General features: G+C 44.7%; 1 protein-coding gene across 9 annotated transcripts in view; it reads left to right on the top strand.

Moving 5' to 3' along the window:
* The window catches only part of PALM2AKAP2 (PALM2 and AKAP2 fusion), a 416,415-nt gene that overhangs the window by 206,550 nt on the left and 189,812 nt on the right, over positions 1–20,053 (top strand). For 5 of the 9 annotated variants that reach the window (XM_019734170.3, XM_019734168.3, XM_019734167.3 and 2 more), the window contains exons 5-7: positions 7,609–7,723; positions 8,543–8,564; positions 14,073–14,174. In XM_019734170.3, the coding sequence (XP_019589729.3) occupies positions 7,609–7,723; positions 8,543–8,564; positions 14,073–14,174 (239 nt within the window). The remainder of the gene's footprint in view (positions 1–7,608; positions 7,724–8,542; positions 8,565–14,072; positions 14,175–20,053) is intronic. The other 4 variants (XM_019734173.3, XM_019734169.3, XM_074330813.2 and 1 more) reach the window with 1 other exon arrangement.

Below are 20,053 nucleotides of genomic sequence, written 5' to 3'. Positions count from 1 at the left end.
TGAGTTCATTCCATGAGGAAGCCAGGATGTCCCCCTTTTTCTTGGTCATTCCACCTCTTTCCTTTCCACTCTTTCCCCACCCCCCACTCCACTCCTGGGCCCCAATTCCTATCACCCGTGCTCCCCACTGGGTAGTAAATTCTGTTTGCCCTGGGTCTTCACATTTCCCAGAATGGAGCTCCTATAAGTCATGGTGTTTGCTAAACTTGACCTCTGCCTGTCCAAGGGATGGAATTGAGACAATTAGTGAAAGCTACAGGAAGATGAATTTTGCCTAAATCTGAGAGCAAGCATTCTGATGGTTAGTACTGTTCAGGGAGGGAATGGGCTGCCTTGGGAGGTGATGAGTTCCCCATATGTGGAGGATTTCAAGCAGAGGTAGGATAACTGCTGGGTGGAGTACAGTGCAGGGGCTTCATGTTTCTGAAAAGCAATTAGATTAAATGATTTCCCCTCCTACCCTGACCTTCTGTGGTTCTGTGAGCATGCAAAATAAATCAGGTTGCACTATGCATTCTTGAGGAACTAAGGAAAAAGAGGAAGTAGTTGTAGGAGGTCCTTGAAAGCAGTAGCAAAGAATACTGGTTCTTCAGTACCAAGGTCCAGATCCTGGTCCACATTATCTTTGTGACCCTGGACGTGTCAGTGACCTTTCTGTATCTCAGTTCCTTTATCTGTGTGATGGCAGTTAAAGGTTTTCTTACTTCATAGAATAGTGTGAAAATTAAGTATCATGATGCCTATAAAACACTTAGAACAGTACCTAACACACAGCAAACACTCAATAATCCTGATCATTATCTTTATTGTTACAATATATACATAGCAAAAACAATATTAAATGTATTAGTATTATAATTATTGTCGTCATTAATGGAGAGAGAAAAATGAAGCATACCTGAGTTTACAAGCAAAGCCCTTTCCAAACAGTAAGACTATTGGAAAGCCAGTTTGTATTAGTCTGCGCTCTTTTGGATTCAACTGAGAGTTGCCCACACAAAGGAAAATTTTATTGGCTCCTGTAAAAAGGTTAAAGGTGTAGCAGAGGACAATGGGAAGTGGTATAGAGAATCAGTGGCCCGGGATCCCTCTCACTCAGTCTCTCTTCTTCTCTCATTGTTTGGGTCTTGTTTTCTCCCACTGCAGAGGACAGAAGGTAGGTTCTCAACAGGGCCTTGAAGGCCGGGTAATTCTGGACCAGGCAAGGCACAGCAGAATGAAAGTGCAAAGTGAGCTATGGGGATGAGGACCGGGAACGCTGAGGACCTCTCTGAGGCGTGCTGAGCCATGTCAACTGGAGGGTAGAGCACGCAGTGACTGAAAAGGCCATGCCAGGCTGCCTGGCCCTGGGTAAGCATAGGGACGTACGATATTCTGTGCCCTGGCCCATGCTGTCTCCTCCGCCTGGCACATTTTCTTCTCTTTTCCACCTGGCGAATGCATCCTTCAAGGCCCAGCTAACACATCACCCACTCAGTTAAGTTCTTCTGACACCTTGTATCTTTTGGAAATTGAATTCAATTGTGATCACAACACTGGCTTAAATTCGTAACGAGAAATCTGGGGCCAACCACCCAGAGCTGGTGCAGTCACTCCATGATGCCATCCAGAATCGGGCAGTTTCTCTCCTTCTGCACACTCAGCCATCCTTAGTATACTCTTGCCCCTGTGGACACAAGATGACTGCTCCACCTCTAGCATCATATTCCTTATGGTAGGCAGAGTGATAGACCCCCAAAGATGTCCACATCATAATCTCCAGAACCTGTGACTACATTAGGTCACATGGCAAAGGGGAATTAAAGTTACAGATGGAATTGAGTTTTCTAAACAGCTGACTTTAAAATAGGGAGATTATTCTGCTGCATTATCTGGGTGGGCCCAATGTAATCATAAGGATCCTTACAAGTGAAAGAGGGAGTCAGAAGAAGAGAGTCAGAGGAAGATGTGTCTGGGAAAGAATGGTCAGGGAGATGTACTATCGCTGGCTTTGAAGATGGAGGCAAGCAATGTGGGTGGCCTCGGGGAGCTGGAAAAGGCAAGAAAATGGATTCACCCTTAGATCCTCCAGAAGGGAACACAACTCTGCAAACCCCTTGATTTTGGGGGTGATACTCATGTCAGACTTCTGATCACGGGAAATATAAGATAATAAGTTTACATGTTGTAAGCCACTACCTTTGTGGTCATTGTTACAGCAGCAGTTGGAAACTAATACATCTCTCTAGCATCAGGTAGCATTAGGGAGAAGGAAAGGGACAAAGGACATATGCCACTTAAGTCAACCCTCCTCTATTTAAGGGGCTTTCCCAGAAGTCTCTCCCAACAATGTTTTCTTACATCTCATTGGTCAGAGCTGTCCTGTGGCCACCTTTTCCTGCAATGGAAGCTGGGATGGGTACATTTTCAGCTGAGCACGTTGTCATCCCCAACAAAAATAAGGATTCTGTTAGTATGGGTGAGGGAAGGGTAGATACTGGGCAGGCAACTTGGGGTCCCGCCACACTCCCAGGCAGAGCTGACACTTCCACAACACGTGGTTCTCTCCTCTGTGCTCGCTCTTTCTAGGTTGTAGTGTAATTTCTGTGTTTGCTCCGCTATTCTCGTCACTTGACCCAGAGCTCTCAGAGCAGACACTGGCTGCTTTAGCTCTGTCCCTGATGCTCAGCGTAGTGCCTGATAGAAGGTGCTTGCAAACACTTGGATGGATGAATGCATGAATGGATTTTGAATGAGAGAATGATTGATGTACTTCCTAGAGCTGTAGCTCCTTTGTATTTCCTGTGAGGAAGGTCTGTTGGGGCTAGGTAGATTTTATAAGACCATTTGGCCATGACTGTGACTTCATCTCCAGTAAATGAAACCTACACAGCTGTCGTGTGTCACCTTTCCTCACCGCCTATTGCAGTCTCCTTTTTGCCCAGAAGAAACTGAGCAAGTCGGTCAGAGGCTATTATGTGCACCTGTCTCAGCCTGAAGAGCCTCGATTAACCTTGTGTATAAATTACACTTCCTGCCCATTCTTTATTTTTAGCTCGGCAATATCCTACTTGGCTCCTCCAGGGAAGACTGCATTAGGTTTCAGTCATGAAACTACAAAACACTGGCATTTCTAGCCCAGCTGCAATGACTTACTACTAACCCATGACACTGTTTCTTGGGATGCTTCTCAGTGCCAAGGACTCAGGTTTTCCATAGAAAGATCACAGCCTGGGCGTCCAGCGTCCTTAGGTCCTGGCCCAAGCCCACATGTGCATTTGCAGAGAGACCTGCTACTTGGTCTGACTTGCTTAGACTTACATACACTGTCAGTTTTCCTCATTCATTCCCTTTGAGTGAAACTCAGTTGTTCTTATCGCAAAAGTCTAGTTTCATTGCCTTTTTTTTTTTTTCTCTCTCTCTCTCTCTCTGTTCCTTCTCAGTTACTCCGTATCATGACCCAGATCTTTAGCACTTGAACTATATAGCTGAGAGCCCTGAAACCCACAGAGCCATGGGCAGGCTGTGGAGACAGTCGGGCCAGCCAGTGGGCATCAGGTCACAGAGAACTCTTAACCACTTGGGGCTGCGGAACCAGGAGAAGCGAGTTACTTAGAGTCAGCCTTTTCCTTTTTTAAGTCAGCCATTTTTACACAATCTTATTTATTTTAGAATCCCCTGTAGGGCCTAGCTCCAAGTCCAGCCAAACAAGCTCTGTAAATGTTGGTTGAATTGACTGTAAATCGATGTGGAGGGCCACCCATTTAACCCCTCGCTTGACATGAGCAGCTGAGGCCCTGGTTTCTCCCCGGTGCCACCGCCTGTGAGAGCTGCCTTCTCAGCACTAGGCCAGAGGAGGCATTTTTAAAAAGCAATGTATTGTTTTTATTCTGCGTAGGTAAAGAACACATGAATTTTTTTTTAATTGGGAAAATATTGAAAGTTAGAAAGAACAAAATTAAAATCACCCAATATCCCATTACCCAGACACAATTACCACTGATATTTTCCTATTTTCTCAATCTTAATCCTCATGAAGTGGTGCCCTGTATCCTTTGAAATTTCTCTGAAGATTGGGGGAAGTGGGGCAAAGGTAGCTCGTATTCTTTCTAATCTTTTAGCTTCAGGTATTTTTGGGATGTATATATGTATATTATATATATTATATATGTGTACATATAGTATATGTATGATAAAGTATGTATTAGTATATATCATCGTATATATGATAAAAATTAGGATATATACACACATATGTATCATAATATACATATATAATAGACATATTCCTAAAATATATTAATATTTGAACTATATCAGTTAGCTGTTGTCACAATAGGACTTTATGACAAACTGCTCTCAAGCTCAGTGGTTTAAGAGAAAAATCATTTATTCTTGTTTACACTTCTGTGATTGATGGGGGTGTTGGTTGATCTAGGCTGAGCTCAGCTGAGTGACTCTAATTGAAGGTGCAAGTCTGACTGGGCATGGCTTCTGACTCTAGATTGGGCTCCAGTCTGTTCCCCATGTGTTCTTCCCAGAGCCCAGGCTGAAGGGACAGCAGTTGCCCAGAGAAGCTCTTCGGTGGTGCTGGCAGAGGCACAAGAGGACAAGCCCAATTGAGCAAACACATTTCAAGCCTCTCCTTGTGTTGTATCTGCTAGCATCCTTCTGGCTAAAGCAGGTCACCATGCTGAGCCCAAAGTCAAGGAGCAGGGAAGTACCTCCCAGGCACGAAGAGGCCAAAAAGCACATTGTGTGTCCAGGACCAACATAAGTGGGTTGGGGATCTATATCTGCTTCCCATGGAGGTGAAGGAGGAGGGGTGGGAACACATTTGAGAAGAATACAATGTATCCACATCCTAAATACCTGCTGAGGTACTCTTTTGCGATTCAAGTGAAATTTGCTCAGAACCTACATGGCAGGTACTACCATCCATTCTTTCCAGGAACCCTCTAGTCCAGAGCTCCTCTACTCATTGAATTAATTCAGTGTCTGGATCCTTTGATTGTGTGTTGTCCTTATTCCATGCTCATATTCCTGCCTCGATTCCAGCGCCCCAAAAAAATAATTGACACAGATGTGTGTAGACGATGTTGCTGAACATTTGGAATGGCAAAGGAGTTTTATATCTCTTTGTTTAATATCTGTGTGGCTTGGCCCCCTCTCCTCTGGCTTCTCTTTGCTCCTCAGCCCACACACAGCCGCTCCCAAGTCAAAGCTTGCTGCAGAATTCACCCTGGTCTCAGAAATCCTGAAGGTCTCATCTTGACTGAACCATGGCTTTTTGCAACTTGGTTCAGCTTCTTTCATTCATTCCACATACTTGTATTGAGCATTCGTGCCCTCTCCATGAAGAATCTATAAACTAGTAGGGAAAATTAATAATTTATATACGCTCTAACACATAGAGTTACTAAACCTCAGCACTACTGATATTTGGGGCCAGACAAGTCTGTGTTGGAGAGCTGTCCTGTGCATTGCAGGATATTCAGCAGCATCCCTGGCCTCTACCCACTAGATGCCAGGAGCACCAACTCCACTCTCCTTGTATTATGGACAAGCAAAACATCTCCAGACATTGCCAAATATCTCTTAGGGGCTAAAATCACCTTGGTTGAGAACTACTACTCTAACACATAGTAGACTTGAGAAGACCTCTGATAAACCAAAATAATGTGCTAACAAATGTTCCGAGGAGACGATGTTATTTCCTGGTGGTGAATCTGTGAAAGCCTCATGCTGTAGGTGGCATCTGAGCTGAGACTTCCAGAATGGTTACAGTTTTGAGATGGGTTTCTTAGAGCAGGGGAAAATATGGGGCACAAATGGGAGAATAAGAAGTAGCTCTGTTTAACTAAAGCTGAGTGAAATAGGCGTGTTGGTGAGAGTGGGGGCCATATGGGTACTGGGAGGCTAGAGACTGTAGGGCCTTAGAAGTCATTGTAAGGTCTTCCACTTTTATTGTGAGTGAAGTGATGAGTACATCTGAAGCTGTGTTCATTTGGAGGGGATATAACTATATATAGGGTTTGTCTTCATAAGCCAAAGTAGCTGCTGCAAAGTCTCATCCAACCAGAGCTGCTTTTTGTGATGCCCAGGAAGGAAATGAAAAGGCCCCAGAGGGGCACAGTGCATCCTTAAATAAATCTGTGCTTCTATCTTGGTGTTCCTTACCCCTCAGAAGATCTCACTCTGAACTCTTTACTTTAGGTCTTAGTCTAACAGACTTGGTTAGCCAGGTCCCAACAGCAGATCAGAAGATGGGAGACAAGGAGGGGGAGGGAGCTATAATATAGGCGGGCACAGATCCTATAGCAAAGCTTCCAACATGACAGAGGGGAAAGAGACCAAAAGCAAAATTGAATGAATGAACGAATAAATTAGGACCAAATAATTCAAGAAGCACAATAGTGTGGAGTCCTTTTGGCAGGGGACAGCCATCCCTTCATAACCCCAAAGTCATTGCTGAATAACAGTGCCACCCTAGTATGCCCACACACTCAGTGTTTAACAAGGCAGGAGTATGTGAAATGCTGTAGAATCCATGTGGTGAGAGTTCAGCGCAATGATGAGGAGCCGATCTATAGTTAGACGTCTGGGCTTGAATCCTTGCTTCAAGCTCTGCAACAGTAAATGTGTTCCTTAACCTTGTCAAGCCTTAATGATCTCATCTGTAAAACGGGGATTCCTTTCTCACAGGGTCATGAAGTAGGTTGAATAAAGTAAGCCATGTGAATTCTTTATTCAGTTCCTGGCACAGATTTAGTGCTCAATAAAAGTTAATTTGTTGTTATCATTTCATTGAAAGAACACAGCTGCTGAAACGTCCCCCAAATCATAACTAGCTGCTGTTCTGGAAGAGTCCCTGAGTCTCCTGGCAGTGCTGAAATTTGCCTTTTAGAAAATATATAGCATAGCTATGAAAACTGAGGAAAGTTCCAGAAAGTAGAGGCAGTTGTATCAGTCTACTCCATCTTTTTGGCAGTAGAAGACAGGCCACTGAGGGAGATGACAGCAGGCTCTTAACCATTTCTTGGTAATGTATTTCCTTTGAGCAAGACTGGTTTGTCAGGGTGGCTGGTTGGCTCAGTTGGTTTGAGTGTGGTGCTGGTAGCACCAGGGTTGCCGGTTCGATCCCCGCATGGGCCACTGAGCTGTGCCCTCCTTAAAAAACAAACAAACAAAAAACAAAACAACAACAAAAAAGCTGGTTTGTCATCCTTTGGCCAACATGATAGAAGAGCAGTTATTCTGAGACCGCTAAAGGAATATGAAGCTGTTTTCTCTCAGATATTACGTCTTCTGCTGTGTAAAAATATCTGCCTCCAAATTAAGACTATGCACATTGATAAAGATGGAGGGGAGACACCAAAGCATATTGCAAGTGGTGGCAATGAACTAGTGGTAGTAGCTCCGGGTTGTTATCCTTTGACCAACGTCTGCTCATCTGCCTGGTGGCAAAGCTGAAAACACAGGATGCTCTGTAACGTGAAACTGGCCTGATACTTCAGCATAGTGTAAAACAGAGACTGTTAGGAAGTCACCCCACAGGAAGGATCTGCTCTCTGGCCCCGGGATGGCAGGACACTAAAGTAACCTGTCCTCTGTTTGTGTGTTTTCCAGGCTGGAGCAGGAAATACAGGCTCTAGAAAGTGAAGAGTCGCAGATATCTGCCAAAGAGCAAATCATCCTAGAGAAACTAAAGGAGACGGAAAAATCCTTCAAGGACTTTCAGAAGGTGAAGAAAACAAATGTGATTTCTCTAAATTATACCCACGGGGAAGTAAGCACCAGTCAAATGGTGCCAACTGCACAAAAGGCCAGTTGGTATTGACAAGAAGGCTGAGCCGCACACTCTGGCAATGAGGGGCAGATGTGTGAAGACCAGTGCCATCTCTGCAGCTGAGAGTGGCCTGTCTTCAGGTGTGGGACCACCTGGCCTGCCAGGAGGCACAGAGAAGAGTTATTAAATTAACCCCATCTACGCCTGTCTAAACCCTTTATATGGCTGATGCCTGAAAAGTCATCTCCCATTGGACTCTAGAATCCTAAAACCAATTCTTATTAAGCAGATTAAACATGCTCCCTGTGGCTTTACTTTAAGTTTTTCCTTTATAAAAAGAAAAAAAAAGGCCAGAGGCAAAACCAATCAAATGGACATGAATTCCGAGAGCAAAGTGTAAACACATACAATTTTACAGTGCTGTGTATATAGCAAAGAGAGAAGAAAATCTATAAAGCCTCTAGAAAGGCTCTAAATATCTAAGGACCTTCCTCTATTTTATAACTCCTGTTTCCTTAGGTACCCATCAGTAATAGGAAAGCAATCTAAACAAATTAATTTTAAGATGGAATTTTTTGATATTACAAAACCAAGGGTATCTTTCCCTTAAACCTCAGCATCCCAAAAACAACTTTCCAGGAAGAAAAGAGAGCTTCGGGTTTGCCCACCAGTTAAATTCTGGGCCTGGGCCTGGGGGAGAAAGATGGGTTAAGTGGACGGGGGTTCCTGTCCTCATATGTGTAGTAACGCTCGGCCCTGCTTTTGTTTCCACAGAGCTTCTCCAGTTCGGATGGAGGTAAGTGTAAGCGCTCTCTGCCCTGCCTGTCTGTAGATGGATGTTTTCATCCCGGTCAGCTTAGTTTCATGAACACAGGCTCACGAGGAGACGAGGTGTGCTGGTTTGTAAGCAGCACTGTTGGTGGAGCACGTCCCGAGTGTTCTCTGCCTCTCTCCTTCAGGGACTGTTTCTCGACGCACCGTTTCTAGTCCTTACACAATTGGCCTGGCGCTTGTCCTTCCCATTCGTTTCCCCACTTTCACTTTCTTGGAAGATGCTTAGCAAAGAGTGTTCATTAAATCAGGACCAGGTCCCGGGCAGGAATGAACCCAGGTGTGCTGGTGTTTAGGTCTCCAGGTCACAACACACATCAGAAAGCCAATATCTGGTGTTTAGGGAACCTTTTTCTAAGGCCTCTATTTTTCCTTTGAATCTGATAACTGCAGTTTCTCCAGTCTTCCAGGGAGGTGGGGCTGGACAGAACTTCCCTTCCTGTGGGGCCCAGTGGCCCAGAGCACGTGAAGTGTGGGAGAGGGTCCTGGCTTCTTGCCCCCATCCTGGTAGGAGCAGGCCCTCCTCCGGCTCTCCCTTCCCTTCCTTGCCCCCTGCCCTCCGCTCTCCTTAACTGGGGCCCTGGGGATGAACTTGGGATTGTGTGCCTCTCATCCTTCACCTTGCTCCCCTGACCTGAGCCACAGACCCCTGAAAACCACACGATTCCCACTTTCACTCTGGCCCTCAGCTACACCTGCTTTAAAATGTCAGCCTTGTCAGAAGGATCAGATACTATATGCTCACCTGGTTCTTGTAAAGTCGACCTCTCAACTAGGAGGCGGCTCAGGAGCCGGAGTAAGAGCTGACCTCAGTGTTTTCCCAGTGTCACTTGGAAATAGTATACAAGAAGAGATTTTTAAACGCAGAGATGGATAATGCATTTTTCTGGATTAGCAAAGATACTTGCACTAAGGATAATCCTGACTTCAGGAAAAAAAAAATCAGTGTTGGGTGTTTTTTTTTTTTTTTTTTTTTTGTGTGTGTGTGTGTGTGTGTGTGTGTTGCTTTTTTCCCTCCCAGCAAGTAAAAGGCAGGGGATCTGGATTTTGGCTGCCAGGGTTATCTTTGGGAAGGTACTAAATGAAACCTCATGCTCTCAGTGTATGTGGGCAGGGACAAGTCAGGGCTGAGCCAGCAGGGACTCCAGGAGGAAGACTTATGGCAATTCTAGAGCGTTCTCTAGGGTGTGGCCAAGTCAGGGCTCTTGTTCTGTGCTTTAGGGGTGGAGCATGGTCTGAGGATGTGACCTTGACTGTTTGGGGAGTTGGGGGTGGATGCATGGGAACACCCGAGGCAATACACTAGTCAGCAGTAATACAGTTAAGTGTCAGGCGAGGATGGGGTTGGGACACTGACCCATAGACAGCTAAATACCAGAAGGGTGCACGCCGACCCTTTTTTTTCTCTCTCCCTTCTCAAACCAGGAACTTTCCTGGACTTCTCAGGGACGAGCCATGTCCCAGGGAAGGCTGTGTGGGGCCTGGCGCCACACATAGTCTATGGCATTGAAACAAGCAAAAATGAAGCCTTGTTATAAGCTCTTGCCACTGTGTCTTTCCTTTTCACTCTAAACTTCTCTCATTTCCTCCTGCATTACTTCCCACTGTTTTCATCTGTTCACCTAAGCAGTTCCGAGAGGTGGTGAGACACGTGATCATAATTAAAAAGAGCCTGCAGAGAAAATTGCCTTCATGACTCTGTCCTCCATTGCTTTTTGACAGGATGGGTGATCTCATAGTGAAGAGGATACAAAAGTCTTAGGGATTCCAAGAAATGGCTGGGGAAAAGTTACTGTGTTCTTACCCGTCACCCTGGATTGTGATTCCTGCCATCTCTGGTTACAAGTTACTTGGGATGGGGTGGGGGGGCCTTCCATCACCCCATATCTACTGGCAAAGAAAGAAATTTGAAGGAAGAAACAGATCCTTCCAAGAACATGGTCAATGTGTAGATCACTCTGTGGTCTGAGGGTAAAAACTGAAGCAATACCAGTTAAGGGGCGGTGAATTGTCTAATTATTGTCTCATTCTTTAATTTCAAAGGCCCCTTTGATGTCGAAGTTGCCAAGATCCTTTTAGACTCAACCGTTGTTACTAAGAACTAACACAAAATTGTTATAGAATCATACCTTACGAAAAATACCCAACTTCTGAAACACGCGGATGACAGAATCCAGGGGCAACTAAGTTTATATAACTGTTCAAGATGCTGCAGATAATTAGCAAAAGCAGCCCTAGTTTAGTGAGGTGCCAAGGAGATGGCTGCTGGTGTGTGCGTGTGTAATGACTCCACTTCAGGCACTGTGTGCCTGTCACCCTTTGCACGTCAGAGGAGAAGGTATGGTTGGATCACCAAATGGCTTTTGATCACATGGTAGCCCTGGCAATCAAGAACAATATATTCTAATCTCAAGTAGAATTTCCTGGCCATACACATTCTGATCCCACTACACATACTTCCTCTCCCTCCCCCCATAAGCACACTGTTGCATAGCAGGGTCTTCATCAGTTGGGTGGGTAGTTTTTACTGCCTTAAATAGGCACAGTGTCTTGTGTAACTATATATTGCATACAGTGTGTATCTAGTGCGAACTCCATTCTTTACCCACAGAGAAGCTGGTGTGAAACCCTTGGCCAGAACTGACAAAGGAAAAATACCCTGGGCCTATCTCAGTCCTTGCTGTACGATGCAGATCTTAAGTTTCCATCCCATCCCTGTCTGTGGTGGTCTGAAGTCACCTCCATATGGAAACCTTCATACCAATTTTTGGGAAATCTCAGTGTGTCTCCAAGTTGTGCAGAAGTCATGGGTTCGGGGCAGTTTTCATCACCTTTGTTTTTCTGACTTTGGCCATTTCTGTTCTTCATAGCTACAGTAAATATTTAGCAGTGCTGGACCTAATAAGAAGCACTCATCTTAAGTTTCTGCTCTGTCAGTGACTGCTTTCTACCTTCTCTCACAGTGGGAAGAATCACGATAGACCACCCTGACTGTGGCAGGAAGAGGGCAGTGTACTGACTGAGGCCGCGTAAGGACCTTTTTCCCACCGAAGTTTTGGAGGCCCCGTTCATTATTCCCTGTGTTGGTCTATCAGACCCCTCCTGGCTGCATAGCCATAGGGGTTGCCATTTAATGATATATCGAGGGGGCTGCCCTGTTCTTCCTCATGCCCCACTCCTTGCCACTCCCTTATCTCTTAGCAGAAGCCCTGGAGCCTCAGACCTCCAAGAGCTGTATTCCGCGAGCTTGTAGCCAGTGAACACTACACAAAATAACTCCATCGCCCCCTCACATCTGGCAGGGAGCTGCCACCTGTGGTAAGCTGACAAATGAGCACTAGGAATCACATACTCTTTCAGGTGCAGAGTCCCTGTCTGTGAGTGGCTTTTGTTTCTAGCTACTAAAACTTGCAGTGTGCAGAGGTGCCCCAGAAACTGTATATTTAGTGTAGAATGTACTAGATATATGTGAGTCCAGTCCGTGTGTTCTCACCTGCTCTTAATGGCTTGAACCTCTATTTCATTTAAATGCAGGAAGTCGGATTTACCGAGATCCCATTCCACAGATTTCTGGAAATGCTTAGTGAAATTCAGAAGTTCTGTAAATCTTTTCTGGTCATCTCTTGTCCCCTAAACTGTCGCTTTTGTCCCAGATCGCTGCTCTCTTCTTCCCATGGTCCACTGTCATCAATGTACCCCTAGCCCAGGACGGTTTATCCTACCTGTTGCTCTCTCTGGTCCTGCCTTGTGCTGGTTCGGGGCCCAGACCCTTCCCACAGCTCTCCACAGTTAGAGTAGGGGCTGCACCCTAAGTTCAGGAATAGTGGCAGCGTAATATGCAACTTTAGACGTGTGGCTACACTCAGAGCCCTGGCTCCAATCCAGGCCCACCCCACAGGCTGCTTCCTGGCCACCTCCCAACCCACCATCCCAAAAGCCTAACTTGTTTCCTTGCAGTAGGTCTTCAGCCATGTCTGCCTGACCGAGGGTCCAAGCTCTAGCGCACATAAGGCCCCAGAGAAAGACACTAGCCGGAGCCTCACTCCAATCTAAAACCTGCCAACCTCCTCCTGATTTCCTGGTTCTTCTCCCCCAAATGGTGTCTATGGAAAAATCCATTCTCTGAGAGAAACCCCCCTTGATCCTCACTAACAGAGTGTGTTCTTTGCACTAAGAAGTCAAGTGGTCCAGTTTCAGCACATTCTGTATTGTTCAGACTCACACGTGAGTCAGCAATGGTCTAGCTGGTGTAGAACTGAACTAATCCTAGTCCTCATCCTAATTCGGTTTCGGTTATCCGTCCACTCCAGCATGAAATAACAAAAATCACAAAGAAACCTGCCACAACGAAGGTGGTATGGACACGGATACAGAGAATGGGACAGACGTAAGAGATGTGAAGGAGGTCGAGGCTAGGGGACTAACCGGACACTGGGAGGGGGAGTGAAGGGCACTGCCCACAACCCCGGCCAGGTGAACGGTGGTGCCAGTGAGCCGAGATACAGAGTACAAGACGAGCAGCAGACGCATGAAGATAAGTCTTGTTTCGGATATGTTGAGTTTGAGGTGATTGTAGGGTATTTAGTGGAGATATTTAGTATGCAGTTAGATGTAATTATTGATACGTGATTAGCATTCCAGGATTCTGGGACATGGTTGTGACATCGGAAGGAATCACTTTACATAAAGCCCAGCTTTCTAGAATGTTCCTGCCTTGGCTTTTCCACTTCTCTCTGGGGCACACACAGATTCTTCTCCTTGTCTCACCCCAGTGTTTTCCTCCTCTCTCTGACATGTTGGCCCCTTGCTGATGGTCATGACCTCCAGGGTCTCCCCTCCCTGAATGGGCTTGTCAAGGTGTATTCCCAAACAGAGCGGGTCTGCCTCGTTTGCACTGTGAGCTGATGGTGAGTCCACTGGGTGTTTTTAGTTGGAACTCAGCATTTCCTGGCTGAAACACCAGTCTGAAGTACTGACATTGTAAATTCTAGAGGTATTTTTCAAAAGAAAAAGCAAAACACATATAAAACTTATCTTCGGAATGAGTCAGGCTCATAAAGCTATATTTCCAGTTCAGGGAATGAGACCCAAATCGATTTGTCAGTACTGTTTAATGCACATTTCTAGTTTGATGTCCCATATTTGGTCAATGCCACCAAGTTGATAATGGCTCTCACTGGCCCACCTCATCCCCCTACCCCAGCCAAACTCATTGTACAGAGCTTTCCGATGAAGCTTTTAATACACAGAGCAGTCCTGGGCTTCAGCTCTCTGGCCAGGATCCCTCCTGCCTCAGCTCCTCTGCTGAAAACCAGCCACTGGGCAAATGCTTGTCTTTGTTTACCCTGATCCTCTCGCTCAGTGTCCGCCTCGGTGCTCCATTATGTAGGGCAAACAAGCTGCTGTCTCGGCAGTGAACCCACTGGGCCTCCTGACACTGTGCCTAATTGTATTCCCTGTTCTCTGCTACCAGATGCAGTAAATTACATTTCCTCCCAGCTCCCCGACCTGCCAATCCTCTATTCACGAACAGCAGAACCATCACCTGGGCAGGACGGGACCAGCAGAGCAGCTGGTAAGTCCTGGGGTCTATTTGGTTTTGATGCCAGGACTGGCCACAGGGCCTTGCGATTCTCTGCACTTCATTACTGAGGGATGCCCAGCTATTATTACATAGAGGGACCCTGTCCTCAGCCCAGCCTCAGGCAGAATTTACAGTGGCCACACAGGGCAGGCACTGGGCCCTGATGGATGAGTCACTGAGGACTAAATGGGAGGGAGTACTGAGGATATGGAGTCTGTCTCTCATATTTGTGGTCTTTATATCTGTCCTTGTTTTCAAAGTTAATCTGTACTCTGCCTCCAGGGATTTTTATGTTCCGTATGAGAATTGCACAAGATCAAATGAGCTATGTCGGAAGCTGGGGGGAAAGGATATTCAAAGTTTATGAGTATATTGGCAGAATCCTTTGGAAATTGAGCTGTTTGTATATTTTGAACATATATTCCCAAGTCTTCCCATTTCTGGAATCATTTCTTAGATACCGTGGTTTTTTTTGGGGGGGTAGTAGCAATTTAAAGACCATATGTTTCTTGCTAATGTTTCTCATGGTTGTGTTTACTGACTGTGGATTTTAGAAAATAATACATTCATGAGTACCTAAAGAGTGCTATGCTTTACTCTGTGCTGTGTGAATTTGCTTCAGAAATCAGAACTGGAAAGAGATGACCAAAAAAGTCTCTATACCAGTCTGTTTACTCTACATAGAAATGCACTGAGGGCCAGGGAGTTAAATGACAATGAATTGCCAAGGTGGCAGTTAGGGACAATGGGGATGAATTCAAATATGATATCAGAATACTCTTTAAAGAACCTGTGTATGTCTATGTTAAAGTAAATCACATACTGATACCTTTTATGACACAAAACAATCACGGACTTTTAAGCCAGAGGAGATCTTTTATATAGACCAATCTCAATATTTTATGAAGCAAATAATCCCTCTTTATTTTAATGTAAAAGTAATATAAAACGGCAAGTAAGTATTGACATGTTTGTCATGTACACTGACTAAATTTAAATACCTACTGGGTTTGTCTGCAAACATCTTAGCATATTACTTTACATACAGAGGCACACAGTTCTAGAGTTGGGTGGGACCGTAAATGGTGTCTGGTCAAATCCAGGCCAGGTCCACGTTTCCCTGGATAGTTACAGGACGGATAAACCAGAACTTGCAGCCTGTGGTTGTGGTACAAGTGGATCAATGGCAGTGACTTAAGCTGCAGACTCTTTAAAATGCTCCAAAGTGTGCTTCTGAGGTCAAGTTGGGTAATAACTGTTCACACACCTTCCCACTTGTTATTAGAGACCTGTGTGTCGATAGTTCCCAAGTCGTGGGTAAAAAGCTTTCCAGCCCCTCTCCACACATTCCTGTACCTCACGGGACATGTGATATGATCCAACTAGTGGATCAGCTCATGGAGTGGTTAGGGCCAGTGTATGCGAAATCCTTTTTGAGGGAATATAAAAAGGATTGTCGCGGTGTTGGTAGCCCAAGAGTGTTCAATTCCAGAGTAGTGTGTTACTGTGATTATAGTGCTGTGTACGTAGGAATACACATACTACCATAACCTAGCATCCTTCATATTTAGAGGTACTGCAAAAACATAACGATCCAAAGAGCAAATGCATTTTTTCAAAAGTATTGTGTGATCAGAATCTTTTAGAAAATAAATGTACATGTACTTTTGTTTATTGAAGAAGTAATTTGCATAAATGCATCTACTGTGGAAATACATATAAGCAGCGTTGTGGAAGGACTCACATTGGATGTGGTTTACTCCTTTGTCCAAGACTCGTTCTGGAATAGAGTGTTCAGATTCCTTATCAATTATGGTTAACAGTGACTACACAGAGCATGGATAGCATACCAACCAATGACACCGCTAGAATTCTCCTAGTTATCATCGATTTTGCTTGAGAAATGTGCTTTGGGAGATTTGCACAAACTTAGGGCCATTTTTATAAATGTTACTTGTCATTACTTAGTATTATGACAAATCATCTGGCTGTTTGGAGTTTGGGAGGTTTAGGATGCTTTTTAAATGGGAACTTATGTAGAATCATTACTTTTCAGAATTAGGAGGCATCTATTCCAATCCCATGTTCAAACTTGGAAGCCAGGGCACAGCAGCCCTGCGAAGAGGTCCTCAAACCAGGGTCACACAATGTCTGTGACTGGAGCTTAGTCCCCCTCCTTTCTGTCTATAATTGGTTCTGACTATTGGAAAGTTCTTCCTCTGATGGAGCTATCAGTCCTTATTCTGCCCCAGGAGCCACTCAGAAAAAACCTAAGTTCTGATTTCCCTTTAAGAATTTGAAAACGACTATCATTTCCTGTCTTCCCCAGATCCTCACTCTACATCCCCTTAACGTCCAGTCTCTTCAGCTGGTCCTAAGATGATGAGATTGCTTTCAGACACCCTCCACCATCCATCCCTGCCCCTCCCCTCTGAACAGAGCCCACTTTGTCTCTTGTCTTCCTGATGTGCTCAGGGCTGCCCAATGCACTCGGGAGGTGCGGATCATGCCACAGAACAGAACGTGATGCCACAGACCATTTGACTCACTTTTTTGGTATCATGACATTTCAGGTTCAGGTTCTAAAGACTCAAAGTCACTTAACATGTGCCACTGCTCAACCTCATTTCTTGTATGCAGTGTAGTCATTGTTCCAGAATCATTTCAGTTGAAACCTGCAGTCTGTTCCCCCAGTTGTGCACACATGGCTTCACTTGCCCCCACACAGAAGAACCTTACAAAATTCTTTATTTCTTAATCTCAAAAGGCAAAAGTCAGGATGAGCTCTGCACCTTTCTGCCTGTTGTAGATTTGATATGACTGTTACATTCCTTCTGGTTTGATTGTCCTTTGTGAATGAGGGGGTGAAGGGGGGGTCCCATGAAGTCACTGAGCAGCCTCAGTGGAAGGGAGGGGAAGGGTGTAAGGAGATTTGGAAGTCGGCTCTGGTGTTCTGTCCCATTTCAAACACAGAAGCTCCTCCGTGCTTGTGTTTGCATGTTGTATTCCTGTGTCAGATTTCATCTGAATACAGGGTGTAACAGTTTTGAACGTAGGAAACTCTAGTGTCGGCGTCTCTATCACTTGTCATTGTGGCACCGCACAGCCTCTCTCTTCTTCTAGTTTAGTATCACCTCAAGTCTGAAAAGCCAACCTTCACTATTTTTTATCATTTCACTGATAAAAACGTTGCATAGTCGGAACCAAAGTCAGGGGCCTATGACACCCTGTTAAGGGTCTCCTGGCCCTTGGGAACCCTAAATCGGCACCTGCGGGGGCATGATCATTCAATAAGTAAGAAGGTCCAGCAGTGTCCTATCACCCAAGCACATATTTCTGACTTGTCCACAGAAATACAAGGGACCTTATGATGACCCAGATGTGCTGTTTCTCCGGTATTTGCCTTATCTGTCTAGAGACCTTGAACAAAAATGAAAATGAGATTCATCTCCATAGCTTCTGCCTGATGAACACGTGGTGGCCTCTACTCTTTGAAAATTAACTCTAGAACTTAGCCAGCCATGACGTCAAGCTCACTTCTGTGTAATTTATGGAATGCCCTCCTTCTCAGTTTTGAAATTCAGAACTTCGAATGTCTGCCCCCAGCACCTTTCCAGGTATACAAAATCCATGAGATGAATTCATCGAGAAGGGAACTGGGGCCTTGGGCCCAAATTTCTCTACTTTCCAATCTCTCTACTCATCTGGGCTTCATTTCCCTCTCGGCAATATTTTTTCCGTCACTTTTCAGAATGAAAACTGTTCTTCTTGACCAGAAAGATGGGAGCAAAATCAGATATGAGAAATTAGCTTTTGTTATCCATCAATATCACATAGTTTGCTGACTTATTTTTGTGAATACTGAGGTGTCCTGGGACAATAATTATTCAAAGACATTCTTGATTACTGGTTTTTGAAGTAGAAATTGCCCTCTGGTATGACAGGGAGAATCTACTCTGACTTAATTTCCTCATTTTCATTGTTGCTGATATCGAGTAGTCAATTTTACATTTCCAACCTCAAGAGAAGGTGTGAACATATATGTATACGTATAATCATATGCCGGAAGGGACAAGACCGCACATATGTACGTTCATTCAGTAAGCCAAGCATGTGCATTGCTTCTTTCCCATGTGCCAGAAGCTGTGCCAGCTACTGAATATTCATTATATTGGAATCATCTCATTTCTGGGTGATAGTCATTATCTGACTGTCTACTGCCCTCCGACTATACTTTACACATCACTGACTCATGAGCCACACATGTTCATGGTACCACAGAATATCAAACCTGGACACCCTTTCATTATACAAATGGGAAAAATGAGACCCAAAGATGGGATGTCATCTGGATAGGAATTCAAACTCACTGTCTTTTTCCCTGTTTCTTACACCTCCCATCTTAACTGACTAATGACAGTGGGGGTGTCATTTCATTCTTTACACGTGGCCCCTCAGCCTGTACCTCCTCCCAGTGGCTATAGTGAGTCAAAGGAAGTGAGCTGGAAGCAGCTTGAGTCAAAGGATCTAACAGTGATTGAATTTTCTGTCCTCACAGAACACAGTGTCTTGTTTTGTATGCTCGTGGCTTGATTCTGGAATGGAAGCGTGTCGGTTGGTATCCTTTCCCCTTCCTTGTGTCAGGTGCTCTTGTTTCCTCATTCCCTGGGCTCACTATAGCCCGTACGGCTGCTCTCTTTTTGCCAAAGTTTAAGGGAACAGGGAACAAGAAAATAAGAGAGCCAAGGGAGTACGTTTGAACTAGAATCAGGCCTTCTTTGCTCGTCAGATCCATCTCTCTGGCCTTCCAGCATGTTCGGCCACAATAGCCTGATGAGAATCTCACGTTCACTGTGGTTTTTAGTCAGGTGTCTTCCCAAGGGGCCTCCCATTCTAGCCAACACCTGGCTGTTTCCAGAACCCTGAGGCTGGGATTGTCATCCTCCATTACAGTGTCTCTGTTTCTTCACACTGATTCTCCTTATTGACAAGAGTGCTATGGAGGAGCGAGAGCCCAGTAAACCACAGAGGCCCAAAGTCAAAGCACCAAGTCAGTCATCCATTCATATCCCCTTGCAAAAACTAGCCACTTTGGTTCTTATTCTTCATTAACAAAATGAATGTATTACTGCCCTGTCTTATAGGGCTATTGGAAGGAATAGCAAAAAAAAAAAGCTTTATATATTCCAATCTTATTGTCATCAGTATGTCATGTTTGGAAATCATAATTAAATTTGTCATTTTATAAAAAGGTCAAATATATGGTGCTGGAAGGAGAACTGACTCTGGGTGGTGAACACACAATGTGATATATAGACGATGTATGAAGCATTGTACACTTGAAACCTATGTAATTTTACTAACCATTGTCATCCCAATAAATTTTAATTAAACAAACAAACAAATATACTTCCAAACTTCAGTCACCCTATTATTGGAACTTCCATCGGATTGTCTCCTTTCTTTTTTCTCTTGTCTTCCGATCCTTCCTCCAGGAAACATAAGAGGGTTTTTCTTCAAATACTTTTCTTTATGTCCATGGGGCTCTTTCAAAATCTATGTTTCAGGGGCTCCCCAGAAAACCTTCTCACCTGAGCAGCACCCACTCCTCTTTTCTTTTTTTCAATGAGATGAGCACCGGACCCTCTCAGCACTATACAGACGGTACTGTCCCAGTAATATCAGGAAGCGTGAGGGAAGAAAAGGGAGGATTTGAGAGTATTCTTTGTGGGTAGGGGTGAGTGAGAGGTCTTTGTAAGTGAGAGGTCTTTGGTGTACACTCCTTGGCATCAGTGAAAATTGATGCGTGCCCAATTGTGGGCATGCATCAAAACCAAAATGCTAAATTTGAAATGTAAGCCTTATTTTAT

This window comes from Rhinolophus sinicus, chromosome 16, assembly GCF_057876585.1.
Source record: "Rhinolophus sinicus isolate RSI-liver-muscle chromosome 16, RSI-T2T, whole genome shotgun sequence".
NCBI lineage: Eukaryota > Metazoa > Chordata > Mammalia > Chiroptera > Rhinolophidae > Rhinolophus > Rhinolophus sinicus.
The sequence above is the reverse complement of the archived record's forward strand: the minus strand, read 5'-3'. Positions and strand labels throughout refer to the sequence as shown.